This window comes from Pituophis catenifer, unplaced genomic scaffold (assembly GCF_029215685.1).
Source record: "Pituophis catenifer annectens isolate HBS135680 unplaced genomic scaffold, rPitCat1.0.hap2 SCAF_5, whole genome shotgun sequence".
Taxonomy (NCBI): domain Eukaryota; kingdom Metazoa; phylum Chordata; class Lepidosauria; order Squamata; family Colubridae; genus Pituophis; species Pituophis catenifer.
The window spans coordinates 45,548,746-45,561,207 of record NW_027256885.1 but is presented as its reverse complement, the minus strand read 5'-3'; the positions used below and the strand labels follow the sequence as shown (position 1 = coordinate 45,561,207).

The 12,462-nt window shown below is 42.2% G+C and overlaps 1 protein-coding gene across 1 annotated transcript in view; it reads right to left on the bottom strand.

Annotated features, from left to right (window-relative positions):
* Window positions 1–11,879, bottom strand: part of QPRT (quinolinate phosphoribosyltransferase) — a 48,746-nt gene extending 36,867 nt beyond the window's left edge. The window contains 2 exon segments of the mRNA XM_070944351.1: window positions 11,752–11,861; window positions 11,863–11,879. Of these exon segments, the coding sequence (XP_070800452.1) occupies window positions 11,752–11,861; window positions 11,863–11,879 (127 nt within the window).
* Between the last annotated feature and the right edge of the window lie 583 nt (window positions 11,880–12,462).

Below are 12,462 nucleotides of genomic sequence, written 5' to 3'. Positions count from 1 at the left end.
AGAGGCTAGGCCGAATGGAAGCGCTCGGTATTGGAGATGCCTGCTGTCGTAATAAAACCTCAGGTACTGTCTGTACTTCCGATGAATCGGAATGTGCAGATATGCATCTGTGAGGTCGATAGAGGTCAAGAAGTCCCCCCTCCGAACATTTGCCAGAATTGACCGGAGGGAGTGCATCTTGAACCTCCGATACCTCACGAACTTGTTTAGGCCCTTCAGGTTTAGAATTGGTCGCAGTCCCCCCGAGGGTTTTTGTATGATAAACAGCATTGAGTAATAACCCTTCCCCTGTTCTGATAAGGGGACGGGTTCCACTGCTGCTATGTCTATCAGATGCTGAATGGCTGTTTCCATACACCTTCTCTTTGTTACGTCTCTTGACTTCGAACAACAAACAAAAACCCTTGGAGGAACTGCAAGAAACTCTAGAGCTAGACCTGAAGTGATGGTCTCCCTTACCCATGCATCTGTAGTGGATTTCTCCCACTGGTCTGTAAAAAGGCCTAGCTGGCCACCAATGGGAGCTTCGAGCCTCCAGTCAATGGGATCTGCGAAAGGAACGCAAATTCCCTCCATGAAAGGAACGCTTGGACTGACCTGCTCTGTTCCTATCTGATTGTCCCATCCCCGACTGATGGAACTGTCCCGCTTGACTGCCCTGGCCTTGATAAAACTGTCTCTGACCTTTATAGAAACCTGCTCCCCCATAGGGATGAAAATAAGACCTCCGATCCTGCGAAGCAGATCGGGTGTCCAACTTTCGTGATAAGGCTAGAAGAACCTTCTTCCTATCCTTTGGTTCAGATAAAAGGGGATCTAAAGCTGCCCCAAATAACTTGGACCCCTTAAACGGAACAGAGGCCAAGCGCCATCTACGCTTGGAATCTGCCTGCCAATTCTTTAACCATAAGAGCCTCCTAGCCGTCACCGTAGATGCGATGGCTCGCGCTCCAAATTTTGCTGAATGCAGTGTGGCATCAGCTGTATACTCCGTTGCCACCACTATCTTATTGAAATCCTGATGAGCTCTGATATCTGAAACCGGTACCCTATCCTGCATCTGTTTAAGCCACAACAGCGATGCCCTGGTGAAGAAGGACGCTGCCGTGGCTACTTTGATCCCCCAGGCTGCCGCCTGGTGAGCCCTCTTAAGAGTCTGTTCTAACTTACGGTCATCAGGTTTCAGCACCTCTTCCGGCTCGGCTAAGGCAGCTGATGAAGAGGACAAAGCTAGCACTGGTTCATCCACATCCGGAATATTCAGGAGCTCCGTGAGAACAGGAGTGGTGTTATAAAATCTCCTTTCATAAGAAGAGGAGCTGGTATGAGTTCCTGGCGAATCCCACTGTTTCTTAATCATGTCTATAAACATCTGGGGACCTGGTATAATATCAGTTTCTGCAACCGGTTCTGAAAACAGTAAATCTGCTGGATCCTGTTCTGATCTAACCCCCATCTCATCCGAAGTACCCTGCTTCGTGATGACCTTAGCTTTCATGAGCAAAACCTGTTGGATATTTATCCTACGGTTGGGTAGGTAATATATAGAAACACTATGTTTGTGACTTTAAATGTTATAAGAAGAATGATTGGCTGTGCTATTATCAGGCAGCCATAAAAGTAGACAGGAAGCCCAGGAGCTCCTGCTCCTGCTATTTGATGATTGATCTCCTGAAGAGGGACTGTGTGTGACTGAAGAGAACTGTAAGCAAACTATGTTTTGTGTTGGAGAGTGATTATTCGAAGACGTGTTATCATTGTTTTGAGAAACCAAGTTTGTTTTTTCACTAAGAGTAAAGAATGTTTTTTTTTTCACTGTTCAGAGTCTGTGAGAATCTGTGTGTTTAACCAGCAACGTATCTCTTTGCTGTCCGGTCTGTTGCCTACTATGCAGAGGGACTTTTACCCTCAACACTTCATGAGCAAAGCCTTAAAAAGATGTGGTCTAAACAACTCCTTGAATACAGGCTGTTCCGGTAACAGACCTTCTTCCTCAGATAATTCCTGATCCCACTGCTCAGAAGCACCTGCTACTGATCCCTCTGACTCTGAAGAGGAAACTGAGACCTCAGATTCCAATTCTGGCCGTGACCTAGCTGGTCCCTGTTCAGCAGAACTCTGTGGCTGAACCACCTCCACATTCTTCTGCTGTGATCTTTTGGACTTAGCCTGACCAGCTGCAAAACCCCCTGCACTGCCTCAGCAATCCATTGCTGCACAATCGCAGGCATCTCAGCTTTCTGTCCAGCGGCTTGACCCTCTGGTTGAGGTGCCATCTCAGGGGAAGGAGATAGACTCTGCTCCTGTTCCCCTACCTGCTCCCTTTCCAAGGGTGGAGGAGATAATTCTCTAGACACTAACAAACTGGTAGAAGGCCCTGGTTCCACTAAATCAGAATCTTGAGCAGGCTGTGAACTATCTAAATGCCTACGCTTTGCTGCTGCCTTTTGACTCTTTGCCATGTGCTGTTCTAAAGCATCATGTAATCTCTTCTCTGCCCTATCCTGCACTCTTGCTGGGCGCGTGAGAGCCATAGCCTTGGCCTTGATCTTTGCTGCTGCAGTCTGACTGCCAGATTTAGACCCATGGCCACTATTAGTGCTGCGGGTAGATCTTCTGGGAGACTCCCCACTGCTCTCCATACTGTGTCCAGAAAAAACACCTTAAATCTCTATTCCACCAGTATTACAAGGAATAATCCTCAACTGCAGAATAAATGAAACAGCCTCACTTGATCTGAAGAAAAACGATCCTTTGAGGCAAAATACGTAGATCAGAAGTGGAGCTGAAGTAAGGAATCAGTCTAGTTCTCCAGTTCAAAAGAGGGGGAAAAAGACCTGTGCAGACTACACACCACTGCACTATGGCCCTCCCCACCCTGGTCAGCAAACTGTGACCCGGCCTCCTCTTCACCTCAGGGGAATAGGACCCGGGTCCGGGCTCCTTTGTGCGTCCCTGAGGGCTTAAACTGCACTAGAGGGCCGAGAACCCAAACCCTATGGCAGCTGCTGTTCCGCGCCTTTAAAATTAGGGGGAACAAAATGGCTGCCACGTCTGGTGGCCTCCTCAGCCCTATTTTGGCGCCAAAATGCCCAAAGTCCTCTAAACGGTGCTTCCACCCCCCTCCTTACTACTTACAGACTCGGAGGGTAGGTGGTAAGGGCACAAGGCAGGAATAGTGAATCCTGACGTCCACTGCCTGGTTGGAGCCCATACGTGGCTCGGCGCTTCACAAAATGGCAGCCGTTTCTTCTAGCCGCCAAACAGCTGAGATTCCCCCAGCCTATCGCTCTGCCAACAACAGCAACAAAAATAACTTAAAGGCTGGGCACAGATGCAGCAAGGGGTCCTCAGCCGAGGAACCCCCCTCCCACGACAATCTTTCTTCAGTGCGCGCGCCCGATAGCTGAAAAACTCTTTAAAACTCAAGGGACACAAAGGAAAAGAAAAACAAAAACAAAAAAATTTCAAACAGAAACACTATCCCTTAAATTTAAACTAAATTTAAACTAGAGAGAACTCCAAATCTGTCCAACCGAACTCAGGACTGAGTTGAATCTGGGAGCATGTGCAAAGGAAGGCGTCTCTTTATGATTGAACTCAGTCCATAGAACCAGAAGACAGTGTGATACCCATGCCTGGAGTCTCGAGTTCCTAGCTGGAAAAACAAAGGATACATGGATATTTCCAGAGACATTATGTAAGAAATAGTTTGTTATTAGCGTGGGAGAGAGTGAAAGAAAAACATTATTTGAACATACCAATATGGCTTTCAACAATAGAAGCTTTGACATATCCAAATATTGTAAATATGGGAAATATTGTTAGATACAAGGATATTTTAACAGAACGGGGAGAATTGAAGAAAAAGCAAGAGTTAGAAAAGCAAGGGATTGAGATAGATTGGTATACAAGATTGCAAATAGAATCAAGATTTGAAGCAGACCGTAGACAGTATGGTTTTAATTTGGGGAAATCAGAATTGAATACTGACAGGAACAGAGGAAAAAATGATTAAGAAATTATATAATTATTTATTGTGAATTGAATTAGAAGTTGAAGAAGTAAAAGAAACAATGATAGCATGGGCAAAAAACTTTGGTCATACTATTGAATTGGAGAAATGGCAACAATTATGGGAGAGAAATTATAAATTAACAATGGCAACAGCATATAAAGAAAATTTGTATAAGATGTTTTATAGAGGGCATATGCCACCAGAAAAATTAGCTAAAATGTTCAAAGATAAATCAGCTAAATTTTGGAAATGTCATCAACTGCCGGGATCATATTACCATATGTGGTGGACATGTAAAGAAGCAAAGAACTATTGGGTTAAAATACAGATATGGTTAGAGGAAATGCTACAGCAACGAATAGAGCTAAGACCAGAGATATTCTTTTTTTTTTTTTAGTTTTTAAAAAACAAACTTTATTAGATTTAAAAAAATAAAATTGTATAAAACATTCACAACCTTAAAATACAATCAACAGTATCAACAAACAACAAAGTATATATAATGTATATACAGGTGAAACTCGAAAAATTAGAATATCGTGCAAAAGTTCATTTATTTCAGTAATGCAACTTAAAAGGTGAAACTAATATATGAGATAGACTCATTACATGCAAAGCGAGATAGTTCAAGCCTTGATTTGTCATACTTTTGATGATTATGGCTTACAGCTCATGAAAACCCCAAATTCACAATCTCAGAAAATTAGAATATTGTCAAAAGGTTCAATATTCTAGGCTCAAAGTGTCCCACTCTAATCAGCTAATTAAGCCATAACACCTGCAAAGGGTTCCTGAGCCTTTAAATGGTCTCTCAGTCTGGTTCAGTAGGAATCACAATCATGGGAAAGACTGCTGACCTGACAGTTGTGCAGAAAACCATCATTGACACCCACCATAAGGAGGGAAAGCCTCAAAAGGTAATTGCAAAAGAAGTTGGATGTTCCCAAAGTGCTGTATCAAAGCACATTAATAGAAAGTTATGTGGAAGGGAAAAGTGTGGAAGAAAAAGGTGCACAAGCAGCAGGGATGACCACAGCCTGGAGAGGATTGTCAGGAAAAGGCCATTCAAAAATGTTGGGGACTTTCACAAGGAGTGGACAGAGGCTGGAGTCAGTGCATCAAGAGCCACCACACACAGACGGATCCTGGACATGGGCTTCAAATGTCGTATTCTTCGTCAAGCCACTCCTGAACAACAAACAACGTCAGAAGCGTCTTACCTGGGCTAAAGAAAAAAAGAACTGGTCTGTTGCTCAGTGGTCCAAAGTCCTCTTTTCTGATGAGAGCAACTTTTGCATCTCATTTGGAAACCAAGGACCCAGAGTCTGGAGGAAGAATGGAGAGGCACACACTGCAAGATGCTTGAAGTCCAGTGTGAAGTTTCCACAGTCTGTGTTGATTTGGGGAGCCATGTCATCTGCTGGTGTTGGTCCACTGTGCTTCATTAAGTCCAGGGTCAACGCAGCCGTCTACCAGGAGATTTTGGGGCACTCCATGCTTCCTTCTGCAGACGAGCTTAATGGGGATGCTGACTTCATTTTCCAGCAGGACTTGGCACCTGCCCACACTGCCAAAAGTACCAAAACCTAGTTCAATGACCATGGGATTACTGTGCTTGATTGGCCAGCAAACTCGCCTGACCTGAACCCCATAGAGAATCTATGGGCCATTGCCAAGAGAAAGATGAGAGACATGAGACCGAACAATGCAGAAGAGCTGAAGGCTGCTATTGAAGCATCCTGGTCTTCCATAACACCTCAGCAGTGCCACAGGCTGATAGCATCCATGCCACGCCGCATTGAGGCAGTAATTGATGCAAAAGGGGCCCAAACCAAGTACTGAGTACATATTCATGCTTATACTTTTCAGAGGTCCGATGTTGTTCTATGTACAATCCTTGTTTTATTGATTTCATGTAATACTCTAATTTTCTGAGATTGTGAATTTGGGGTTTTCATGAGCTGTAAGCCATAATCATCAAAAGTATGACAAATCAAGGCTTGAACTATCTCGCTTTGCATGTAATGAGTCTATCTCATATATTAGTTTCACCTTTTAAGTTGCATTACTGAAATAAATGAACTTTTGCACGATATTCTAATTTTTCGAGTTTCACCTGTAAGTATACATATATACAAAAACTTATTTTCCTTTTTTTCCTTAATGACGGTGTATAATTATTACTTTTAATTTCTTACTAATTTTTGACTTTACCTTCTTTTCCATTGGTTTATCCACTCATACCAACTGTCCCATATCTTAAAATACTGTGAGTCTTCCTTATCTTTCAATTTCAACGTTAGTCTATCCATTTCTGCACATGTGTAAATTTTTTGAATTATTTGCTGCTCCGTTGGCAATTGATCTGTTTTCCAGACTTGTGCTAGGGCTAACCTAGCTGCTGTAATTATATGTAATATTAGGTACTTTTTTTCCTTTCTAATGTTTTGTTTAAGCATTCCTAACAAAAAAATTTCTGGTTCTAACTCAATATCCTCCGCAATTATTTCTGATATCCAAATTATTATTTTTATCCAATATTTCTTAATTTTGGGGCAAAGTCACCAGACATGAAAGAAGGTTCCCTGTGCTTGCTTACATTCCCAACACGTTGGATTAAGATTTGCATACATCCTCACCAATCTCGCAGGGGCTAGATACCATCTGTACATCATCTTGTAGTGGTTCTCCTTATATGCTACGGATTTTGTTATTCCATAGTTGGTTTCCCATACCCTTTTGGGGTTCCATATATGGTTTCCCATATCTTTTTCTTTTTTGTTCCTTTACTTCCTGTCCTTTTTCTTAGCTTGGTTTTGTGCTCTTGTCGTTACTCCTTCTTCTTCTCAAATTTCCCCCTCTTCTTCTTTTTCTTTTTCCTTAATACTCTCCTCACACGGGGTTTCTTGGTCTTCTCGTCTTTGCTTTGGTTTAATTCTCTTTTCCAATTCTTCTCTTCTGCCATTTGTTCTTTCTAATTCTATCACCTGATCGTGTAGGGTTTGTGCCTTCTCTAAAGAGTCAACTTTTATCTTTTTCCCCTGCCACATGACGAACACTCCCTCCGGTATTATCCATCGAAATAATATTTGTTTTCTGTTTAGTAGTGCCGTGAGGAATCCATAGTCTTTTCTCCATTCTATAATTCTTTTTGGTATTTGTTTTAATGTTATGATTTCTTTCTGTTTGTAATACATTGGTTCTTCTTTTGTTATTCTAAAGACAATATCTATGACTTTCCTCCGTACAAATCGTACATGGACCTGTTCTGTCCCCGTCTCACACACGCACACAAACAGACAGCCAGGGGTTAAATAAACTGGCAGACAACCAAATTCTTTCGATAAGAGGATTGGCAGCAACCCAGTAGCTGCTTGCCAAGAGTTTACTCATAAACAAAATACACACAGTTCAAGAATTGTCAAGTCCAGTCCGTAATTAAATCCAAGGCAGATAATGTTTCCAAAGATGCAATGTGACTCGATAGTAGTTAGTTTTGTCTGTCACAGAGTCTGAATGGCCACCTCACCCCCTTTTATACCCTGTGGGGTGTGGTCCAGTGACTCAGCTTAATCTCTGGCATGCCTCTTCTTCTGTTGTGTGCTCTTATCTCTGCGACGCTGCTGAGGATCCAGCCAAGACTCATCTCCCTCATTACTGTCCACCTGTGGCTGCGTGGACGTGCTTGGCCCCGGGCCTATCTCTTGACCTTCGGCGGACACCGAAGGCATTGCCAGAGAGGAGAGTCCTGGAGAGGGAGGCCTTGCCAACTCCTCTCCTTCACTCTCGGAGTCCTCTCCTGCCGATGACACAGGCTCAGGTAACGGAGCCACAACAGGACCTCTCTTGGCAATTTGTGTTGTCTCACGTAGTTCGTATGTACTCTAAATACTTCATCCAGTTCGTTAATAATCTCATCTTTATCTCGCTGTAGAGCTTCCGCGATCATTTCGGCCATTATTAGAGTTAGGTCCTCATCTTGTTCTCTCACATTTTGGAACCTTAGATAGAATGCCGCTCTCTCCATCTCTGTGTCACCGTATTCTCAAGGTCTTTATTGAGGCCTGTCATTTTCTCATCCAATAGTTCTAGCTTCTCTTCTGTTTGCTCTGTTTTTTTTTCTATGGCCGTAATCCTTTGGTCATTTTTTTGTATTATCTCTTGAATAGAGTCCATTTTTTCATCTAATTTTTGTATATCCTCTTTGACCGACTTTTTGACTTCGTCCAGATCTCTCCTAGCTTCCTCATGGTTTCTAGACAAGCACTCTTGCATTTTTAACATAGTCTCCTGTATTGTCGCTAATGTAGTCTGGACAGTCTGCATACTCATGGTGGAAGTTTGCCTTTCAGTCAAGAACATCCCTTCTAAGGTCTTTTGTGTTGCTGGGGAAGCCGTTAATCCAATTGGTGTTGAAGTGACCTTCTTTCCTGTTTTTACTGTGGTTACTGTGGTGGATGTCATTTCCTTCAAAATTTTGTATTGTTTTTCTAGAATTCTGTCTATTCTTTCCCAAATCAGCATTCGCTTCTAACTCAGTTTTGTAAACTACTATTTCCTAATGTTCTTGAATAAGTCTAAGTATATTCTATTCCTATTTTATTTAAATATGAAATCTCAATCTATGACTTACAAATTGTATTTTAACTAGGCTATTATTGTATATCACTCTGATTAATTCTCACACGAGCTGTATCTTAATCTTAATCTTAATGAAAGTCCTTCTTTTATTCAATAGACTATAAATAGTATAAAGTGTTATAAGTGCAATAGATAGTTTAGGATTGTACTAACTTGTACTATAGTATTATATCTCTAGACAGATTAATTAATTTTCTAACTAGCTTAATATTGATAAAAATCTTAATCAAAACATGTATAAGAAAGCAACAGACAAAATATTATAGCATATAAACAGTGCTAAACAATTATATATATAAATTGATTAAGGTTTAAATTGATTGTTTTATAAATAGTTAATAATTAATATTTAATACTAATTTATAATTATTATAAATATTAAATAGTTAAGTAGGTAAGTTATTAAACAGTTATTAAATAGTAGTGACTAGTATATAAATATATAAATATAGAAATAGTTATTATATATAAGATAAATATAAAAATACAGGGATTTTTTTTTTTCTCAAGAATTAATCAGTGCAATATTCCACTGTAGTTGACACTAGTCCCCCTCTGGTAACTCTCCAACACCAACTGTTATAAATCCAGATGAGATAGAATCTTCTTTATAAGATCAGAAGAAAGCAGAAGCCAAAAACGGAGTTCAAAGTCTTTCACTCTCACTGTCCAAAATGGCGATCTCAATCCTGCAACTTTTACTTTTGTCCTTCTTTATTGTTGCCTATATTGTCCTTTTCCGTCAGTGCAGCTTTATTAAAAGGAAAGCCAACGTCCTGCTCCAAATTGCTTCCCTTCTCCCAACTTCAGATCACACGCTCTTTCAAACGTCCTTTTCTATTCCTCTGTATATATCCAACAGGACAGGTTTCGCTGTGTCACTTCGCTCCCCTCGCTGTTTGCCATCTGCACCTTTCCGAGTCTCCCTTTCCTTCCGCTGCTCCTCTGGACTCTGGGTTTGTCAACTCCTCGCAGTTATTATCTATAGCACTATTTCTAACGTTTAATCTCCTGCTCGCACCGCCAATCTTCACCCCATACTCACTCTTTTGCTTCCCGATTTAGCACTTGGGGTGTCAGATCTCTGGGTCGGCCATGTCGGCCGTCTTCTTCCGTGTTCGGAATGAGGGTTCTTCTTGGCGCGGCGGGAGACTGCACCTCTCCTCACCAGCTCTGCCAAAGTCACCCTCTCTTTACCGGTCTACCCAAGACCGATTTTTCCCGTAACGGGCACCGTAACACTGGAAATTCGACACGGGATACGGAGCTCTCCTTCCTCGTGTCACCTCGATCCACGCCTCAACCGGAAGTCAAGACCAGAGATATTCTTATTGGGAATACTACCAGAGAAATATCATTCATTGGCATCCTTCAGTCTCAAGAGACTATGGTATCATGCTCTGGAAAGAGGTCCTAAAACAGCATCTAGTGTGACTAAAAAGGCCAATTCGAGAGTGGCAATCCTTTCCACACTGAGGGCAGATACATTCTGTCCCCTGCCCAGTGCCCAGATTTCACTGGTTCCGGGACTGCCTCTTTGCCTCAGCCTGCCGAACAAGTGTCTCTTCGAATTGGAGAAAGCCATGCTGCGTCTTTAGCCTCCAAGCTGAATGATCGGAAGTCAAGGTTTCCCAGTTGTTAATGTCCATTCCCAGGGCCTTTAGGTCCCTCTTGCAGATATCCTTATATCGCAGCTGTGGTCTCCCTCTGAGGCGCTTTCCCTGCACTAATTCTCCATACAGGAGATATTTCGGAATCCGACCATCAGCCATTCTCACAACATGCCCCAGCCAGCGTAGACGTCGCTGTTTCAATAGTGTATACATGCTAGAAATTCCAGCACGTTCCAAGACTGCGCTATTTGGAACTTTGTCCTGCCAGGTGATGCCAAGAATTCGTTGGAGACAGCGCATATGAAAGGTGTTCAACTTTCTCTCCTGCCGTGCGTAGAGGGTCCAAGACTCACTGCAGTACAAGAGTGTGCTCAGGACGCAGGCTCTATAGACCTGGATCTTTGTATGTTCCGTCAGCTTCTTATTAAGCCATACTCTCTTTATAAGTCTGGAAAATGTGGTGGCCGCTTTACCAATACGTTTATTCAGCTCAGTATCTAAAGAGAGAGTGTCAGAGATAGTTGAGCCGAGGTACACAAAGTCATGGACGACCTCCAGTTCTTGTGCAGAGATTGTAATACAGGGAGGTGAATCCACGTCCTGACCCATGACTTGTGTTTTTTTCAGGCTGATTGTTAGTCCAAAGTCTTGGCAGGCCTTGCTAAAACTGTCCATAAGTTGTTGAAGGTCTTCAGCAGAGTGAGCAGTGATGGCAGCATCGTCAGCGAAGAGGAAATCCCATAAGCATTTCAGCTGGACTTTAGACTTTGCTTTCAATCTAGAGAGATTAAAGAGTTTTCCATCTGATCTGGTCCGGAGGTAAATATCCTCTGTTGCAGTTCCAAAAGCATGTTTCAGCATGACAGCAAAAAAGATCCCGAATAAAGTTGGCGTGAGGACACAGCCCTGCTTCACTCCACTTCGAATATCAAAGGAATCTGAGGTTAAGCCATCAAAAACTACAGTGCCCTTCATTTCCTCATGAAAGGACCTGATGATGTTGAGGAGCTGAGGTGGACATCCAATCTTGGGGAGAATTTTATAAAGGCCATTCCTGCTAACCAAGTCAAAAGCCTTCGTAAGATCTATGAAGGCTACGAAAAGTGGCTGTCTTTGTTCCCTGCATTTCTCCTGCAACTGTCTAAGGGAAAATATCATGTCAGTAGTGGACGAAATCCACACTGTGATTCTGGATAGACTCTCTCTGCAAGCACCTGGAGCCTCTTCAGTATGACACGGGCAAGCAGCTTCCCTACAGAGAAATATCGCAAAGAATATATTTGATAATTCACATAACAGCGGCTAGAATAGTATTTGCAAAAAAACTGGAAAGCAGAAAAAATCCCGTCGGAAGGAGAGATAATAAAGAAAATTTTAGAATGTGCAGAAATGAATAGATTAACATTGAGAATAAAAGATAAAGAGGAATCGATGTATTTCAAGACATGAGGAAGTTTTTATGATTGGTTAGCACAGCACACACTTGATGGTTGCCCATGGCGTGGCCACCATAGTCAAAGCTGGGAGCATCTTCTTGCAGCCAATCTCAGGCAAGTTGACGTAATCGGGCAGCAGGGAGAAGGTGTGAGGTTTGGATGGGAAGCCATGTTGACTAAAAGGAAACCATAAGGATGTTGGCCAAGTTGTACCAGACAATACAGATAGTCCTTGACTTACAACAGTTCATTTAGTGACTGTTCAAAGTTACAACAGCACTGAACAAAGTGACTTATGACCATTTTTCACACTTACAACTGTTGCAGCATGCCTGTGGTCAGGTGATCAAAATTCAGATGCTTGGCAACTTTATTTTTTTATTTTTATTTTATTTTAATTTAATTTAATTTAACTGACTCATATTTAGGATGGTTGCAATGTCCCGGGGTCATGGGATCCCCTTTTGTGCTTCTGACAATGGGGAAACCAGATTTACTTAACAACCATGTTACTAACTTTAACAACAGTGATTCACTTAACAACTGTGGCAAGAAAGGTTGTAAAATGGGGCAGTTGTTTATAGGGACCTTGTCATCCTCCTCCTTTTTGTACTGCCATCTGATCCCTGGTTCCTCTCTTATCGCAATGTGTTACACCTCATCTCTTTATCCCCCATTACTGCCTTCATTGGACTCGATGTATTGGACAGAGACATGGAGTTACAGGCTGAAGAGCTGTGAGTCCTGGTGGACT